The following is a 19,001-nucleotide window of genomic DNA, read 5'->3' as shown; positions in this document are numbered from 1 at the left end:
CAATATCTTCAAACAACAGCTATACTCCTCCTTATTTTTGCCCCCAAGCATCTATAGGCGAGATGTCAAATCTGATGTTCCTCTGTGCAGAGCTCACATGTCGTTAGAGTAAATCAGACAGCAGACGCCGACTACAGGTAAATACCGCACAGGGTTCAAAAACAGTTTTAATTGGGGCTAATTTATGTCAGGTAGTTTATAGAAAACCAGGGGCATGATTTCCTGTGGGGGTCCGTAAAGAACAAGAAGCTACCCCACATGTCGCATGCACTTACTGCGGGTGACCACTCCCTCCAGTCGGATGATGTTGGGATGGTCAAACTGTCCCATGATCGACGCCTCGGCCAGGAAGTCCCGCCTCTGCTTGTCCGTGTATCCTCCTTTCAGGGTCTTGATAGCCACACAGATCTCCTTCTTATTGAGGAGCTTCAGACGGCCGCTGCAAACCTCCCCGAACTCTCCTGCGACACAGTCATTAAAGTACGGTTAGAATGCAAAAAGAGGCAAAAACGTCCCTGCCAGCCGTTATCAGAGACATCTTAGAGTTTTCCCGTGTTTGCAAAAGCCGTGTAAATATGCATCAGGAAATACTACATTACCCTATTCTATTTGAAAGTGTATTGCAGTTTTATAAAACACACGTGACAAAGACTGGGCTGCGCTGGCTCGTGAATACATCTAAATACTGCGGATGACATCATAGCGGGCATCGCCAGGCAGTGCAGCAATCCAAGTTCAGAAGTGCGGACAGTTGCAATTGCTACTTCCAAACGCACACCTTTTTTGTGACCTTTTTTGTGACATTGCAGCGGACACTTGAGCCAGGCCGAGCGACTCTCTCTCTCGCTGGGAGACGCTTTGATTGGGGGGGGGGGAGACTTTTTGAAGTTTAACCCGTGTGAGCAGAGGCCAGTGTGTTTTGTGTCTTTTAGCGCACAATCAACATGCGTAGGAAGATCAAAGTCTGGAACGAGCACGCTAACGAAGACAGATGGGGAGTGAGTTCAGGACGGCCAGGGAAATGCGACATTGCGTTATATTTAGACAGCTTGTACACACTCATGCGACTTATACGCACATGAAGTATAATGACGGCAGACTGGTGACTAAAGCCATGGTATCATTATCCGAACAAGTCACAATTTGGATTTCTCTGCTTGACCAAACGTGCAAAGATGTTCAAAACTAAATCCCAGTGAGTCCTAAAGGTTAAATATTGTTTTGGCAATTCAAAACGACTTACTAAACTGTATTAAACGTTGCAGAGGCAAAGCGATCAGTCTATTTAATGATTCATGCAATAGAATATCATTAGCAGCCAAAAACAATAGCTCTTCCACGCACTGGGTCAGAAACACCACTTTAATCTTAGCCTTATTTTTCAATGTCTGACCTGCTACTGATAACGAGCTACTGACTGTTTTATGCCAAGAAACTGATCCACGGCAAGAAATCATGACATAAACCATTGTTGTTTTTATTTTATAGAAACATTCACATTGGAATTGATGCAACAATTAATGTTAAAGATAAATATTCAGTTAAAAAGACAGTGACATTATAAATTAACAACAATTATGGCATGACATTTAGTAAACAGAATAAGATAAGACAAGATATTCTCACAGTAAGATTCTATTGATGATTCTCTCTATATGAAACTGCTGCTTATAAATGTTAGAATATAAAAAAATAGAAATTGTGTGGCGTGTGAGACATATTTCAGTTGTGGTGCCATTATTGTAAAACCAACTTTTCCACTTCCTACTTCTTTATCCTCGCCGGTGACCATCTTTGTTTGGTCTGGACCACCAAGGATTTTTGGATTTAGGGAGAATCCTATTGTTTGTGAACGCATTTTGTGGGTGTCTTTGTCACAGTGCTGCTCTCCAAACTATACCAAACCTACTTTTGAAGCTAGTTAAACCAATATGCTTCTAAGGGTCGGGTGTCATCTAAACTTTGCGAGTCTCACACATCTCTAGATCAACAACACATGCACACCGTCGTGGCTGGAAAGTGCTGCAGCCGCTAATGTTACAGCTAATTCAAGACAGTCGGGCCAATTTGGAAAAGTTTGGATGGGAACGAAGGGGGGAAGACTGGAAAGATGGCAATGAAGCATCTCACAGAGAAACGAAAGGCACTGGCCCTCATCACGAGGAGGAAGGGCTCCATGCTGAGGCATTTAATGTGTTCTCACTTCCAGCTGGGACTTATATGGCACACACTGGCCCGCTGCACTGAAGATGCCGGTGTGCAGCACTATAGCTTTACATTGGCCCGCCTGTGTGTGTGTGTTTTCCATTCAAATAGCCCATGAACGAGTTGAAACGTGAAGGGGAGGTGTAAACGTGCAAACGGTGCCCGCATATGGAATGTTTGTTTAAAGCAAATTGAGATTAATGCTAGACGTCCCCAGTGTAAATGCAGTGTGAAATGATATGGTTATATATGTATGCACAGGATGGTGAAGGTTAGAGGCAGTAGCACTAAGACCAGGGGGAGGAACAGACCTTAACTGTAATTATGGATAGTAGGGATATTATGGATATTATGGATAGTAAGGATATTGTGGATATCTCTCGTCTGTCTGTCTGTGTGTCTCTCTTTCACCCTCTCTCTCTATCTCTATATCTCTCAATCTATCTCATTTGCTGCATGTCATTCCCCCGTCTCTTTCATATTTCACACTACACTGTGAAAAAGAGGCATTTGGGGCTTTTGGATCTTTAAAGTGTGTGCAAAAAGGGGGAAGTCTGGACCTCCTTGCTCAGACCCAGACCTAGATAAGCGGAAAACAATGGATGTTAACCAGGATTTACGCAGAAACATGAATAAACTCAGACGCACTCCTCGCTCGGACTGCGACTGCTGTGCCGGAGTCGGAGTTCTTACCATGTTTAGCTCACATGAAGCGCTGCGGTTCTCGTGGTAATATATGGCATTAACTAAGACTCATTTAATAGAAACGGGACATTGCTCAGCGTACAAACGAACTGGAGGGGAGGAGGGTCAAATTTATAGATGCGTTAATTCATTTTGATGCGTTCAAAGGGAAAAAAAACATGACTTGCATTGGCACGGCCCTACTCTGAACACCTTTTAGAGTCGTTATGTGACATATGACAATGTTTGCTTGTTGTTACATGTGTACAAAAACCTTTAGAGAACTGAAAGACCACAACACCATCCCCAATGTAGAAGGTAAAAGAGTGCAGACAGATTTTAGATTACTCAGGTTGTTTTTTTACTCGATCGTGAGTAAATGGGCTGCAAGACAGGGCACGAGAAACGCTCACAAAAGAAGACATTAAGTTGGTGTCGTGCAGAAGATTATCCAGGGCTTAAAAACAAATCTGGCTTTACGTGAGAGTCACAGCACCGATATCCATCCTTCTCACCTGCTCCTACAACTTTGTCAATGGAAATGCACGACGCGTCCAGCTCCTTCGCAAACTCGTGAACGGCCTGTCCGGGGTCTTCATACGTGTGTGGGTCCACGTAGGTGCGTATCCCGGGGAGACGCACTGCAACGTCAGCGAGAGAGAGAAAGAGAGAGTCTGAGCACTTCATCACTCTGAACAAACACAACGTGATGCATGGCCATGTCAGAGCACACGGTTTAAGATAATTCTGACTGTAAGCCTGATTTGTGAGCGCGAGCCCCACACGCATTACAAGTAATAACAGAAAGTTGTGCGAGACACTAAATCTTCATAAACAAAGTTGTAAAGTTTCAGTTTATTAGTCCCTGTTGGGAGAGGAAAGCTTTTGAGTTTGACCCATCCAAACTCCGGTGTTGGTCCACATGGGAGTTCTGGGATCAATGCAGAGGCCAGGGCTAAAGGTGGCGCTATACTCAATAAATTACATTGTGCGGTAATAAAAGCAGAGCAAGGTCAGGAAGTTTGATGTCAATTTTAAACTGGATCTTGACCCTTTGGCTGTTTTACTGCACTGGAGAAAGTAGCTTTTATTTATACAATGCTGAGTTACAATATGGACACAATGTTTGATTTAGTATTTAGTATATTTTAGAGATGTCAAGATATTTGGCTGATCAACAATTGTGCCAGGTTTTATGAGATCTAAAATAATTGCAGTATAGTGATTGCATACATATTTTAGAAACAGAATCTATTTATTTATTTATTTCATTTTAATGCAAACTTTGATTTAAAAAAGTAAACTTCAATGTAAATCAGGTTGTTTATGTCACAGAAACTTAACTTTATTATTCATAAAGTTTGATTTCATAAAGCTGGCCACATATTTGAAGAATAGTAACACAAGGCAATTAAGGAAAATGAAGTATTCCAGTTGCTTCTGTCTTTCTTTTCATAACAATTTGATATAGTAACAGCCCTAGTGTATTTTTATTGCACAGAAATTCAACAAACGACCCACTTGGAATGATGACATTTTATACGAATGGCACAGAAAGACTAATTTGAAAGGATTTGTACAGGAAAGTCTCTAATTAACTGTAACTGGTTTGGAGCTATTTTAAAGCCCAATAGATTTGTTTGCAACGGACCGAGAAACCGCTTTCATGGCCTGATCTCAGCCTGCACACTGTCTTCTCATGTGATCCAATGCATCATGGGAAAAAAACACAACTTCTTCAAAATGGCGCCCCTAAATGAAGACAAATTTCAACATCTTAACTACGCTTAATCCATCTGCATGGTTGTGTTTCTGCTTTCGTAGACGGAATACGTAGCCAGAATAAAGCTCGCGGCGCTTCAACTTACAGTGTCCATTGCCAAACTGGAGTCGTTTTTCATCGGGATGTTTTGATTTGCTGCGGCAACAGAACCTGGAAAACCAAAAAAGGAACAGGGTCACAAGAAGTGGCACAAGGTGGATAAACAGGGCTTCACCCGAGGGCAGAGGACGGAAGCTTAATCTGTGACTGTAATCCCAATTTCTTTACGCCAAAAGCGGATGAGTGAGTTTTATAATTCGAGAGCTCGGGACTGCCAACTCCAGCCACACACAAATATGCACACGCCCACCTACGCGCGTCTTTTACTAAAATAACAGAAAGGAAATGAAGACATAGACATTTTGGCAGCGTGGCAGGTAAGTGGAAGCGCTGGAAAGTTGCTTAGCGCATGAGAACGTGAGGGCAGGGTGAAAGGAGGCGTGTGATTGGTGGACAGACCTGCCAATCAAAACGTACAGCAGCACCGTCAGCAGGATGATGGCCACGGCGGAGGAAACGGCGATCAGAACCACTTGGCTGTTCTCACCGGAAATAGAGAAGGCAGCTGAAAAACAAGAGGCAAAAGATGTTAATGTTCCTGAATATACAGCATATTATGGCTTTTTATTACCAACACAACTATGTTTATGTGACTATAGGTCAAATTATACAGATGTTATAGAAACTGCAATTCATGTTACATTTAAATAACTTTTTTGGGTGGATTTAGTAGTAGACTACATACAGTATTAGCATAAGTATTGCATTATTTAGCAATTTGTTCATTAAACTGCCAATATTGATCAGAAAATAACCCAATTCAAAACTGCAGAACGTAGAGACATTAACTGTAACAAGCAGCTGATTTTTTATACGTTTTACTGTTGAAAAATGTATATCTGACTTTTTTTTTCAATCAATATGAAGCCAAAGATGAGGAGACACCCTTATAACACAGTTACAAGCTCATGTGAAACTATAATACTTAAAATGGCCATGATTTATCCTCAAAAATAAACAAAAAAGCTCGATTCCCATGAAAACGCTCCCAATCTAAACTGCACGTTGCATTTTTTGCGAGGCATGTCAACACTCTGATAATATTGTACATGCAATTAAAAACACTTTAACTAAATAAGGACATTGGCGAAGGGTAAAATAATATGGATAAAAAGCAAGTACGGTTCACGGAGCACAAATGTAGCCATCAAATGTTTTCAATGTCAGAATGTCACGAGCGCTGATGAGAAAATGACGATTTGTGTCAAACAACTTCATCCTGTGGCGGAAAATGAATGGGCAACGGATTCAGTAATATGCATCTGTGGCCAAGAAGGTCGTGGGATATTGCAGGTTCTCTCGGGGTTTTCCAGCATCTTGTTTGACAAACGCGTGACTCTAAAGCGGCCGTAGTGACATCATGTGAGAGTGATTTACTGTCAGTGTTCAGACGGACAGATATAGCTCTGTCACTGTCTTCACGTCTCACAGCTTTAGGCCTGTCACAAGAACAAGATCAGCAGCTTTTTAAATTACTGTCGGAGAAAAACGATCCTATTTTTGGGCTGAACTGGCTATGAATTGTGCGCACATTTGTATTCATGGAGCAATTAAATAAGTTAAGGTGTATTGTCTCCCGTGGGACAGGGGGTCACGTGATTTAACACAGAAAATGACAACAATGTATGTAAGCAGTCAACATCACCATTGAAAAAGAAAAGATAAAACGACATGAGCGGTACAAAAACAGGGGCCTGTCAGTCACTGCACAATAAACATTAAGCGACTTATGTTCTGTTTTTAATTGCATATTCCCTTTTTTTTGTGTGTGTAGTAAATATTTGAGCTGAAGATGGTCTAATAATTAACATGGCAAATTATAAATACCAACTAACTGCTAAAAGTGTGTCATTGAGCAAGTGCTAAACATGCCAGATTATGTTTTACTATCATATCTTATATAATATACCGTTCATTATAAAAAGGCTTTACTCATATGAGATTGTAGGGTTATTATGTATAGTCGTGATTTTAATGTAGCGTTGTCAAAAAATCAATACTCATCATGGATACTATTACTCAAAACCAGACAAATCACACCTTTAATGGTTTAGGAATTATTTTGACTTATTTCTGAACTATTAAAAGCCCTCATGGTAGTATTATAGACAGTTCTTTTGTCTTTTATTGTTTTAATATGATCTATCAAAATTGGTATCAGGCCTTTGTTTGAAACCTTTGTACTGTGACCAGGGCCGGCCCAAGCCTTCAGGGGGCCCTAAGCGAAAACATTTTTGGGGGCCCCTCACCACGTCATCAGAATCAGTTTTATTGCCATTGTCAGTGAACAATTCACATATGGGAACTTTCTTCAACGCAAACAAAGCGCACCAAAACTCCAGGGCATTTGTTTGCCAGTTAGTTTATTCTCAACACCTCACAAGCTCAAATATTGCTAACTTAAATCCCACAATGCAACTTGGTATTCCGCTGACATCACCTCTACTCCCTGTACAAATAACACACGTCCCAGATATGTTTTTGGGCGTATTTGTGGGCGTTAAGGGTCGACAGCCACATTAGCAGTTTAAATGAATGAACAGGGGGGGGGGGTCTGGGGGCCCTCCCCCAGAGATTTTCAGACCTTTTTTGGGTCTTCTGGTGCATTTTAATGTGGTCCAGCCGGCTAAAGTAAGAGTCAAATGTTGGTTGTAATGCTATAAAATGATGATGTGATGAAACTGTGCCAGGAGAAAATGACTAAAGCCAGTTATTAATACATTAGTGTACTTAATTACTCAATACAATATTGGCTATGAAAATAATTATGGTCAAATTGATTCATTTTAACTGAAAATGTAAAAGTAATAGTTATCCTTACTAATTTATCTTTTACAGCTCCCAACTGTTCCTTCTTGCCAAAGTGACAAAACAAGTTATATTAAATTAAACAAATGGCATAAGCATTGCTTGATGAACAATTAACACTGATAAAACAGTGCAAACATGTTATTCCCAGAGAATGAACAGAACGAGAAGTGAAGGTCCAAACCTCGCTATAGTGAAGAGACTGCGTTTCTGCAACTTTGCCACTTTTATATAAAAATATATAGTATTATTCTATAACAGACGTAATTATAATATGTCTGGTTATTTTTCACTATCAATTTATTATAATTTATAACAAATAGTCTAATGATGCTTTTTAAATAAATGTAAATGTTTTATTGCTCTATTAAAAGTGAATTACAATATAAATGTTTGTTCTGATCAGAACATCACACACTGGACTCCTGCATGAAACAATGCTGCGATGTGATTGGCTGATGGACCTTACACGCATAAACCTTTACGTTCCTCTCATTGCACGTTAAGAAGTCAAAGTAAAACAGACATCACGAGTCACGATTGATCTCACACTCAAACCCGCTCATCTCTAACTGAGGCTGCACAGGGGCCCGGGACAGGGGCTCGGGACAGGGGCCCGGCACAGGGGCCCGGGACAGGGGCCGCACACTGTTCACTCCAAAGTCTCACGTCAGAGGTTCTGGACGAGACGGCGCTCGTCCGGACCGGATCTCCGCCTCTTAGTGACCCGGGGCATAGACGCCCCTCACCGGCCTCACCTGCAGCTAACACGACCGGGCTGGTGTAAATGTTAAGCTTATTATCTTTCATTCACACATATTGTGCGCGGGGCAGAGCTCTCGTCGCCTCCAGCCTGAGCGAACTAACGTGACAGATTCGTGTTGTTTCAAACAGCAGCATTAACCGTCTCTTTGTAAGAGAAGTTCAATACCTGGAGAGTGTTGTTGAGTTTGCAGTTTCTTTACATCGTCAAGAAGTTTCTTCTTTCGTTTTTCGGCTGTGTGCGCTGCCGCGCCAGCAGCGCTACTACACTAGTGGCGCACGCTGCGCTTGCACTTCGCATAAGACGGGTTGCCAGATTGGGGGCCCTATTAACGCCTCGGGCCCTACGCGGCTGCTTAGTTCGCTTATAGGCTGGGCCGGCCCTGACTGTGACAAGTCCAAAGCCGTTTCCACATCATCTTCCTCTCCCACAGAGAGGGAGAGGAAGAGGCTGGACAGAGTCATCAAGAAGTCCAGCTCCGTCCTGGGCTGTGCTCTGGACTCGGTGCAGGAGGTGGGGGACATGAGGGTCCTGGCTAGATTCACATCTATGCTGGACCATGAGTGTCACCCCCTGCAGGACACTCTCTCCGCTCTGGAGAGCAGCTTCAGTGAGAGACTGATCCACCCTCGATGTGTGAAGGAAAGGTTCCGTAGGTCTTTCCTTCCTGCTGCTGTCAGACTTTATAACAAAAACTGTTAGTACTGAACACTCGCAATACTGACCTAACCTAATACTGATGTGCAATTCTGTCATATGTGCAATTACTGTTGGAATTCATGTGCAATTACTGTGAAATTCATGTGCAATTACTGTGAAATTCATGTGCAATCCATGTGCTGTCGTGACACATATTCATGTGCAATTACTGTCATGATCACATGCAATGGTATTTATGTTTTTATTTATTTATTTATTTATTTGTCTATGGGAGTTTTTATTTATTTATAGGAGATCTTCTACTGAAAGTGTTTTTCAGACTTCCTATAAGTGATCTGTTCTTCTGTATCTACCTCTGTATCTACCTGCGTTGCACCAATGAAATTTCCCCATCTTAACATTCGCCGTAAATATTTCACTTTTCAAAACCGTCTTATTGTGACAGTTCGCCTGACAACTTTAGAAACCTCTTTTCAGCTCGAGCCTCAGTCCACCACCTCTACCAAGGACGACGGTTGCGTGCGGCGCTTACAGTCGGGGCTGGTCTCGAACTGGAAGGTGGCGCTGCTGGCTCCGTATCCCGCCGCCGTCCGCGCTCTGATCTGCAGGAGATAGGCCGTGCCAGGCTTCAGCCCGCTCAGCGTCACGTTGCAGCCGCGGGCTCGGAGGATGGTGTAACTGGTCTCCTGCTCCTCCTGCCACACACACAGGCGCACGGTTACAACGCCGTGTTTGCTTTTATACAGGAAACACGGCACGAGGTACAAATCTAAAGCAAACACACAAATATTCCCCCGACACTTGGGCGTTTTTTACTAACGTGGAGAGTTATGCGGGTGCACGGTTTTACTACGGCTCTACTCCTGGTGCGCTCGGATAAAACAACAGGAGGATCCAGAGTCGGCTCATTGTTTCCAGATGTTGCAGAAGTGGAGGGAAGAAAAACAGAGGCGGAAAGACAAGAGAGCGGGATTTAATACTTTAAAAAGAGGACATAACAATGAATCTAAAGGAAAAGACAAAAGGAGCGCTTTTGGGGAGGAGACAAAAATAATAATGCAAATTGAAAACTGTAACATTTTCGGGTTGAGGGTCTGCCACGTACTTTTCTGCACAGATATGTTATTGCTTTGTCTCTAATATTCCACAGTATTCCACATTAAACGTATCTATCTCCATGGAGAAAAGCAAGCAGCTCTCAGGGGTTAAATGAAAGGTCAGATCTGTGGAAAGGTGAGCTCATTCATGTTTTTAAAGGTGTTTTTGAGTGAATAAAACACCTTTCACTGACTAAACGCAATATAGATAAGTTTAATGCCATACTGTGGAACATTAACTGACTAAATGCAACATAGATAAGTTGAATGCCATACTGTGGAACATTCCAGGCAAAGAAGGAACCTATTTTTCCACATGCCCAATTTGTTGTACAGTAAAAAGTGAGTAGTTTGTAGTTTTCCTTTCAAGAATAACATTTTATTGCCAGAATTTAGAAAATGGAAAATGGTACAAATGATTCAGAACGCAAAAAGCACATTTTCCATTTTATGAAACAAAAATTGGCGGTAAACTTTTACACAATGTACTTTGAAATAATTGAGTGGTACAACAGATTTGATAAGTTGTGGAAAACTGTCTGTGCTTCAGAGCGATCTCCTTGAGCACAGCCAAGCTCCTAGAAACACATCCAGAACTCACAGACACCGCCCCAGTTCTAATTCATGGAATATAGAGTTATTGGAAGGGACTTATTGGTACAGACAACATCACACATACACACGCGCTTTGTCCAGCAGAAATCACACACCGAAAAGCGGCCACGGATCTGTTTTATGGAGCGCTAAGCTTCTGCAACATGTGTGTGAGAGAGAACGAAAGACTGAAAAAGAAAGAGCGCGTCGAACGGGGAGGGAAAGCGGAGGTAACTGATACAACAGGACTGCTTTGGGACCACAGTAAATCCACTCCGAGCCTGTCACTGCTCAGGACTCGGGACAGAAGTGATCCTCCAAATCAGACACAGGTGCGGACCGGACTGTAGCATGATCTTATATAGACCCAGAGTGTGAAAGGCTAAAGCCGAGTAAACCCAGTCCAAACTAACAAAGGACTAAGGCCGCGTTCACACCTGGATCTGGGATAAGCCCAGTCCAGAGACACTTGGTTTGGGTCGTGCTCCTGGTTCTTATCGTAGGGCTACATGTTTATATCCCACCTCAGTCCCACTAGTGTACGTGCAAGTGCAGAACTATATTTAGGCTTAACTAGGCTTAAACCAGAACTAAAAGAGGTGTAAAATAGATCTAAACCTTGTCTAACTTGCAGCTAAACACGAGATGAGCAAGAACAACAAAAAAGACATAATCACAAGAGTCAAAAAGGTTGGAAAAAGTCAGAATTCTGGACTGAACTTGAACCAACCAAGAACAAAACCAAGTTAAATCAGTACAAAAATAGGTTAAATCCAGTTAGAATCCAGCTAAACTCCTGCAGTGCAAATGCTCTAACTAAATGTAATTGTTTTCTATGATAATGACAGTAAAATGTTGAATCATCCGACTCCTGAGCAGAAGTGAGAGTCTGCATACCACCAGTGCTGTACCTGCACCTCGCTTTGAGAACCTCTGCTCTACAGTTGCAGCTTAATTTGCTCCACGTCCTGCTTTGACAATCCAAACAAAGCCGGTCCAAATTACACCGATGTTATGTACAGCAGAATCATACCATGTCGGTAACTTCCATCTTCAAAGTCTAAACACGCCGGCATTTGAAGCTCGGGAGATTCCAGAGATAGAACAGGCAAAAATAATTACAACAGTGAATTCCCACAAATTCTATTTGCTGAAAGTGCACTTAGGAGAAGTGAGTTATCGCGGTGGAGTGTTGTGGAAGTGGAGTGGAGGCTTCTGGTTGGGAATTTCCGAGAATGAGTCCAGAAATCCAGCGTTTTCCAAAGAAGTTTAGTCTGAGCTGGTGTTGAGTCAGAGTGGTGGACTCTTTTGGGTGGAATCGTGAAAATTCAATAAAAACATATCCAAAACATTTTATCTTCTAGTGTATCACAGGCCTATGATCTAAAGCCTGTCCTCCAAAAGACAGACCACCAGACCTCAGACACAACGTTCTATACTCAAAGGGTTGAAGTTCCTTAGGCGTGTCTAAAGCCTGAAGCCTGAAGCCAGAAGCCAGAAGCCTGAAGCCAGAAGCCAGAAGCCAGAAGCCTGAAGCCTGAAGCCTGAAGCCTGAAGCCTGAAGCCTGAAGCCTGAAGCCAGAAGCCAGAAGCCTGAAGCCTGAAGCCTGAAGCCTGAAGCCTGAAGCCTGAAGCCTGAAGCCTGAAGCCTGAAGCCTGAAGCCAGAAGCCTGAAGCCTGAAGCCAGAAGCCAGAAGCCAGAAGCCTGAAGCCTGAAGCCTGAAGCCAGAAGCCAGAAGCCTGAAGCCTGAAGCCTGAAGCCTGAAGCCTGAAGCCAGAAGCCTGAAGCCTGAAGCCTGAAGCCAGAAGCCAGAAGCCTGAAGCCTGAAGCCTGAAGCCTGAAGCCTGAAGCCTGCAGCCTGAAGCCTGCAGCCTGCAGCCTGAAGCCTGAAGCCTGAAGCCTGAAGCCTGAAGCCAGAAGCCAGAAGCCAGAAGCCTGAAGCCTGAAGCCTGAAGCCAGAAGCCAGAAGCCAGAAGCCAGAAGCCTGAAGCCTGAAGCCTGAAGCCTGAAGCCTGAAGCCTGAAGCCAGAAGCCAGAAGCCTGAAGCCTGAAGCCTGAAGCCTGAAGCCAGAAGCCAGAAGCCAGAAGCCAGAAGCCAGAAGCCAGAAGCCTGAAGCCTGAAGCCTGAAGCCTGAAGTTCTCAGACTGAATCCTGATCCAGAGAATAAGATGGAGCCTTTCTACAGATCTGACCTGAATCCTAGTCATATCTCCAGTGGGCAGTACACAGCGGTGGAAGTAAAAGTACAGATACAGTAACAGGGGCAACAACAAAAACAACACACACTACAATATCTACTTAAGTCAAAGTATTTAAGTACCAGTTAAAATGTAGTATTTCTCACAGATTTTGAGAGAAAGTCAAATGTTTTGAGTCAAATGTAGTGATCGTGACAAAGAATTGTGCACATCTTTGGTCAAAGGAAATGACTGAATTCATAACTTAATTTATCATTATAGTCAATTCTATTGATATATTTTGTCAAAACTCACAATAGTTTGGCAGGATGTCGCCATGACCATTTCAGGTGGTCTCAAACCTACAGAAAAGCACTTTACTGATCAAAAATGTAGTAGAAAGTAGAAAGTACAGAAAGTACAGATGCCTGCTCTCAAATATATAGTGAAGTAAAAGTATCCGATTTAAAATGTACGGTACATACTGATACCATTGTATTTTAACTTGTGTACAGTACTTTTGCAGCATAAGGTACTTTATTGTCCTGTGGCGCTGTATCCTGCTCTAAAACAATTGAATGTAGCCGTTTCTTCTTTCAAAAGTGTTGTGTGGTGCCGTTGCCAGGGCGACACATCACAAACCTAAACCGTACACATTCGGAGCACCTTTTGAATCCACGCTGTTTAGTTTTGGTCAAACGTTTCTGTAATTGGAGAAGGGAAAACTTTCCAAACCTCTTTCATACTCCGTGTTTGCAGTCTGTTTGGCCATAGTGTTTACGCACGGCTGTAATTACATTTGTATGAGTTTCTCAAAGCTCTGGACTATACGGGCTGTGGTCTTGGGTTTTTGGGGGGCTGTCGTGTCCTCTTTGCTTGCACTCTGTCCCATAAACTGGCTGTCCTCTCATCCCAGTTCACCCTGTTGCATTGTGGGACCTTTTGTGTTCAAATCCCTGCTTGTACACAGCGGCTGGTGTGGAGAATCCTCTGGGAACTCTTTTTGTGAGTCTCTATCCTTGTGTAATTCATGAAAGACTATTGTGATTAACCGGATCAGGACCAGCCATTTTTGTCACTTTCTTTTCCCCATAATTGAATATGCATTTGGGAATAAAGCCGGGAATCAGGAAGCACTGACCCTCGCGCCATTAACTTTCGCTCGTCTCCAGCCTCGGTTTTCAGATCTGGGGGAAGTCTGGGTGAGCAGGGAGCAGAGTTTACAGAGGAAACAGCTTTTGTCAGCCTACTAATCAAGAGATTAGGGGCCACTGCTGGCACTGGGACAGCCCCACACAGACGACCAGGCTCAGAAACAGGGCACATTTCACCAGATATTCAGCCCATGGAGCAACCACATGGAAGAAGGAAGCAGAATGTGTGTGAGGAGAGAGCCCACTGGAGCTGCTTCATCATTAGAATGCATTATAGCCCCGCGGTGGAAGAAGTACTCCGTGTGGATACTCAAGTAAATGTACAGATACAAGTAAAAGAAGTACACGTTTATGTATCTCGTGCAGATTTTCTCAATGTTTCTGACGTTTTTTTTAATGTATATTTTTATTTGCTCAAAGCCAAGACTTGAACTTAAAACCTCACCATGAATATTCTAAAAAATATAACCCCTGAAACCAAATATAAATTATCTGTATATTAATGTGTTCTGTACGTGTTGTCCCCCCTGTCTGTAAATACCCCCCCCTTTTTTATTATGTTCAGCGTCTTTGGGTCACTGAAAAGCGCTATATAAATAAAAGTTATTATTATTATTATTATTATTTTTCAGTGTTTTAATGCGCAGAAGAAAGTACAGATACCTGTTCTCTAGCATAGTATTAGTTAAAAGTATCCACAGTAAATTGTTGTTAAATCTGGGGTGCCCCACTTTTCCTCCTCATAATTAGTGCTACATGCTGTCTTTTTTTAGTTATTGATTAAACATTGTATCTTTACAGACTCGTGAGACCACTACATGTGAGAGTCACTATATGTCATTTCAGGATGAAAGCTGATTGGCTGTTTAGGGACATCACCTGACGTCACTTTTGTGTCTGAAAAAGTTGATCTAAAGCTGTGCGCGTGGTCAAAAGGATCAGAGAGCGCTAAGCATTTTATTTTATTATCCTGGTGAACATTAGGTACTCCAGTATTCAGTAAAGTACAGATACCTTTGTTACTTTCCACCTCTGTTATAGCCTTTGTGTGAACAGACCAAACATTACACATAATTACACTTAACATTAAACTACACCTTTAAAAATAATGAACAATCTGAACAATTACTACAAAATAATATAGATTAAATATGAAATAGTGTTACAAAGTGTGATGTAATATAAATGTGACTTGTTTCCATCAAACTGTGACTTGAACTCGCATCTATTTTCTCAACCAAATACAAAAACTATAAACCATGAAATAGTGTACACATACCTTCTCGTAGTACTTGATCTCGTAGTCCAGGATGATGCCGTTGGGCCTCTCGGGCTCGTGCCAGGACAGGGACACACTGTTTCGATACGTCTTGTCTTTGCGGATCATGGACACGGGAGAAGGAGCTGTGGACAGTCAGAGGTCACAGAGAGGTCAGGCCCGCTGGTACTTCCTAATCATTGTCCACACTTCCTGTTGGATCATTCAGTTTGCTGCTGCGTTAGAGACACTGCCCCGGGACGTGAGGGAAGTGACTGTGTCGTGTACAAGAGCGAGTAATGCAAGAATATCCACTGACACATGTAAATATAATATACACGTGCCAAATACATTCTGCTTAGGCTACCCCAAATATATTGTATGTTTGCTGTAACCCGAGTCAACATTTTTCAAGTGGCTCGGACGGTAGGCAAATTCTTATTTTTTTTACTTTGAAGGCAAAAAAAAAAAGATTAAAATTTTGCAATTTTTTGAGTCGGAGTGACCACCAGGGGTCAGGCTTCAACAGTCAATGACGGAAAACGTCTCTATCAACCCGATCATGAGACTAAATCTCACGATTTTAAGATACTTCAATCGACCTTTTGTACGCCGCTATCCTTTATTTTGGTAACGAAGGCGAGCGGGGGGAACATGCGGGGGCTGCCATGTTTGTTGTGATGATGCTACTGGGCGTGTGTCAATCCCAGAATGCATTGCGTAAAACAGAGCCTGGCATGCCCTATGGACACTACAGTGGCGCCAACAGAGGCAAACCAACTTGATTAAGGAAATTTGTTGTCATTAACTCGTTTCGTTACAGACACATGTGGGGGACTGACTATGAAGACGCACATGCGCTGCACAGTGCGTTATCTTTGCTATAAGGATGAAAGACAGGATAGCAAGCGTGATAAAAATATTCAACACGTTCGGTGAGTCGGCGAAATAATTGAAAATAAAAGAATTCAACGTTTTTTCAACAACATGCTGATAAAAAAAATTCAGTCGGCTAGTTTCACACCGGGTCGGTCGGGTTACGGCAAACAGACATATCATTTTGCTCAGCCTTATGAACTGCCCATCTTCAAATGTGTTTCGATGTTTGTTAAAAAGCATATAGAGGAAAGTATATTTGAAGTTTACCTTTCAGAACAACAGCCATATTTGCCATTATTTTATTAGGCCCGAGCGCCACAAGCTGGCGAGAGGCCTATTAATCTCGTAAGGCCGTGCGAAGCACGGCTGCGAAAGTGCGCACGTAGTGCGCACGAAATCGAGCGCGAAGCGCTCGCCCACTTCCAAACACTCACTAACGCACTCCTCCACTCATGCACGCCCCGTGCATACTAATTAGTTGTAGGAAAATGGAACATTACCGTTGTAAACGGGCGAAGCCCGTGCAAAAGTTCGCACTAAACGAGCACTTTACATTGGGATGACGACCGCTTCGCGGTCGTCATCCCCATATAAAGCACTCATTTGCGCTAAGTAGCTCACGAATACGTTCCCCATCTCTTGCATGTTCCGTGCATATAAGCATGTAATGCAAAAATTGAACATTATTACTGTATAGAGGGCCAAAAACACAAAGTGGGCGGAGCCCACTCAAAATTATCGAAAGTACCCGTCAGTGACCAGGGACCCACACCATGAGGTAGGAAAGCGCGAGCGCTTTCCGAAAATGTATAGTTTATGATATTTGAAAAATGGGAAACATTGTTTTCGCATCGGAATATTATTCTTTCTTTCTTTCTTTCTTCTTCTTCTTCTCGGGACCAACCCCCCTATTTTTCACCCAGTGAACATTGACGAAAAGTCACAAAAATTTGCACACCTCTAAAAATCGTGCCTCTCTACATTCTGGCTATTTCCCTTTTCTAAAATAAAAAAAATTGGCGCGTCAGCGCCACCAAATGTACCAAAAATGCATTGAGAGATGGGAAATGACCCAAAAAAAATCTGATCGTAGAATCATGAAATTTGGCGCAGAGGTAGATGGTGACAAGAGAAGTAAAAAATATTATTACGGCAACGCCGTCCCCCGAACCAAATGTCGGCCATATTGCTTCAAAAATGGCTAAACATGACTTCGGAGTCTTTCCAAACGTACTTTTACGAACTCCTCCCAGGGCGTTGGCCCTAAAAAGCTGAAATTTGGTGAAAATGCTACTGAGGAGTGGGACATCAAAAGTTATCCAAATTACATTGATACCTCTCACGGTCTCTGTGCGGCGAAGCCGCAAATTGTAACAAAAATTTCAGAAATCTCCCATATTTAAAATTTCTGCCGTTTGCGCAGATAAAGTCCGAATTGCGTCAAATTAGAATCAGTTGTTAAACTCTTTGCCCTAAACCTACTTGAAGTGAAATAAATTCATTTGGCGCCACAGCGCCCCCTACAGATTTTATATGGAGGTTAAATGTTTAGTTTTGCGAAATTATATGAAATTTGACACACAACTCAATTTTAGCATCCCCATCAAAAAAGTCAATGAGACCCATGTCATAATTGTTATGGCGTTGCCGTAACGATGACCGAAACCTCCCATGTTATTCCAATGGGGCCAGAACATGTTTACACTTTAGACTTTCACAAACTCCTCCCAGGGCGTCAGCCCTATTAACCTGAAATTTGGTGAGACTCATCTTCAGGACCATCAAAAGTTATCCACATTTTCATTCAAAGAGTCACGGTGTCTGTGCGGCAAAGCCGCACATTTTGCCAAGAATTCAAAATAAAATTGCTTTTTGATGGTAAAACAAAGGGGAGAACATGTGACAGCGTCACAGATTCAGCAGTAGGCGTGATAAAAGGACAATTGGGGCGCGTTAGCGCCCCCTCCTCTTGCGGCGTGGCGGCGGTGTGGCGAGGGCCGATCATTGCCGCTTGCGGCTATATTTTTAGGTTTATTTCCATGCATGATATTATCTTTGGTGCTGGTTTGTACTGCATTTTCTCGTCAGTATAGAAAATACAAGCTTTAGTTCTGCCTCTGCTATAAATCTGGCAACTTCCTCACGCAGTAAGCCGTGTGCTTTTTGATATACAATCCAAGTTTTGTTTGGAGGAATCAGTTTGGCTCTGTTTTCTTTAGGTTTTTTGTTTTGACAAAGATTTTCTGTAGAATCTGAACTGAACTGTTTAACTGCACCTAATAGTAACCATAAGTCTGGGGAAATGATCTTAAGTTCACATATAGGGCTCTTTTGTACTTTTATGTACGTTTAACATGCAGTAAATATATAAATATAGTCCTCCAGTGTCATGGATGACCAACAAATAACATCTCTGTCTCCACCAATAATTTACATCCATCTTTCCCTCACACACCATTGTGATTCCTTCTCTCTCTCCTCCTCTCTCTCTCTCTCCTCATCTCTCTCTCCTTCTCTCTCTCCTCCTTTTCTCTCTCTCTCTCCTTCTCTCTCTCCTAATCCTCTTTCTCCTCCTTCTCTCTCTGGTCCGCTCTCTTCCTCCTTCTCTTTCTCCTCCTTCTGTCTCTCTTCTTTCTCTATATTCCTCTTTCTCCTTCTCTATCTCACGTTCTCTCTCTTCCTCCTTCTGTCCCTCCTCCTTCTCTCTCCTCCTTGTCTCACTTCCTCCTTCTGTCCCTCCTCCTTCTCTCTCTTCCTCCTTCTCTCTCTCCTCCTCCTTCTCTCTCTCCTAATCCTCTTTCTCCTCCTTCTCTCTCTGATCCTCTCGTTTCCTCCTTC

General features: G+C 42.6%; 1 protein-coding gene across 3 annotated transcripts in view; it reads right to left on the bottom strand.

Annotated features, from left to right (window-relative positions):
* epha3 (eph receptor A3) overlaps nucleotides 1-19,001 on the bottom strand; it is a 559,788-nt gene that overhangs the window by 476,084 nt on the left and 64,703 nt on the right. For 2 of the 3 annotated variants that reach the window (XM_072445114.1, XM_072445111.1), the window contains exons 6-11: nucleotides 15,306-15,430; nucleotides 9,535-9,697; nucleotides 5,171-5,276; nucleotides 4,758-4,822; nucleotides 3,405-3,530; nucleotides 276-461 (exon numbers count right to left, since the gene is read on the bottom strand). In XM_072445114.1, coding sequence (XP_072301215.1) covers nucleotides 276-461; nucleotides 3,405-3,530; nucleotides 4,758-4,822; nucleotides 5,171-5,276; nucleotides 9,535-9,697; nucleotides 15,306-15,430 — 771 coding nt within the window. The remainder of the gene's footprint in view (nucleotides 1-275; nucleotides 462-3,404; nucleotides 3,531-4,757; nucleotides 4,823-5,170; nucleotides 5,277-9,534; nucleotides 9,698-15,305; nucleotides 15,431-19,001) is intronic. The other variant, XM_072445110.1, reaches the window with a different exon arrangement.

Source organism: Eucyclogobius newberryi, unplaced genomic scaffold (genome assembly GCF_026437365.1).
Source record: "Eucyclogobius newberryi isolate DKJ021-1_F unplaced genomic scaffold, fEucNew1.0.hap1 SCAF_14, whole genome shotgun sequence".
Taxonomy (NCBI): Eukaryota; Metazoa; Chordata; class Actinopteri; order Gobiiformes; family Gobiidae; genus Eucyclogobius; species Eucyclogobius newberryi.
The sequence above is the reverse complement of the archived record's forward strand: the minus strand, read 5'-3'. Positions and strand labels throughout refer to the sequence as shown.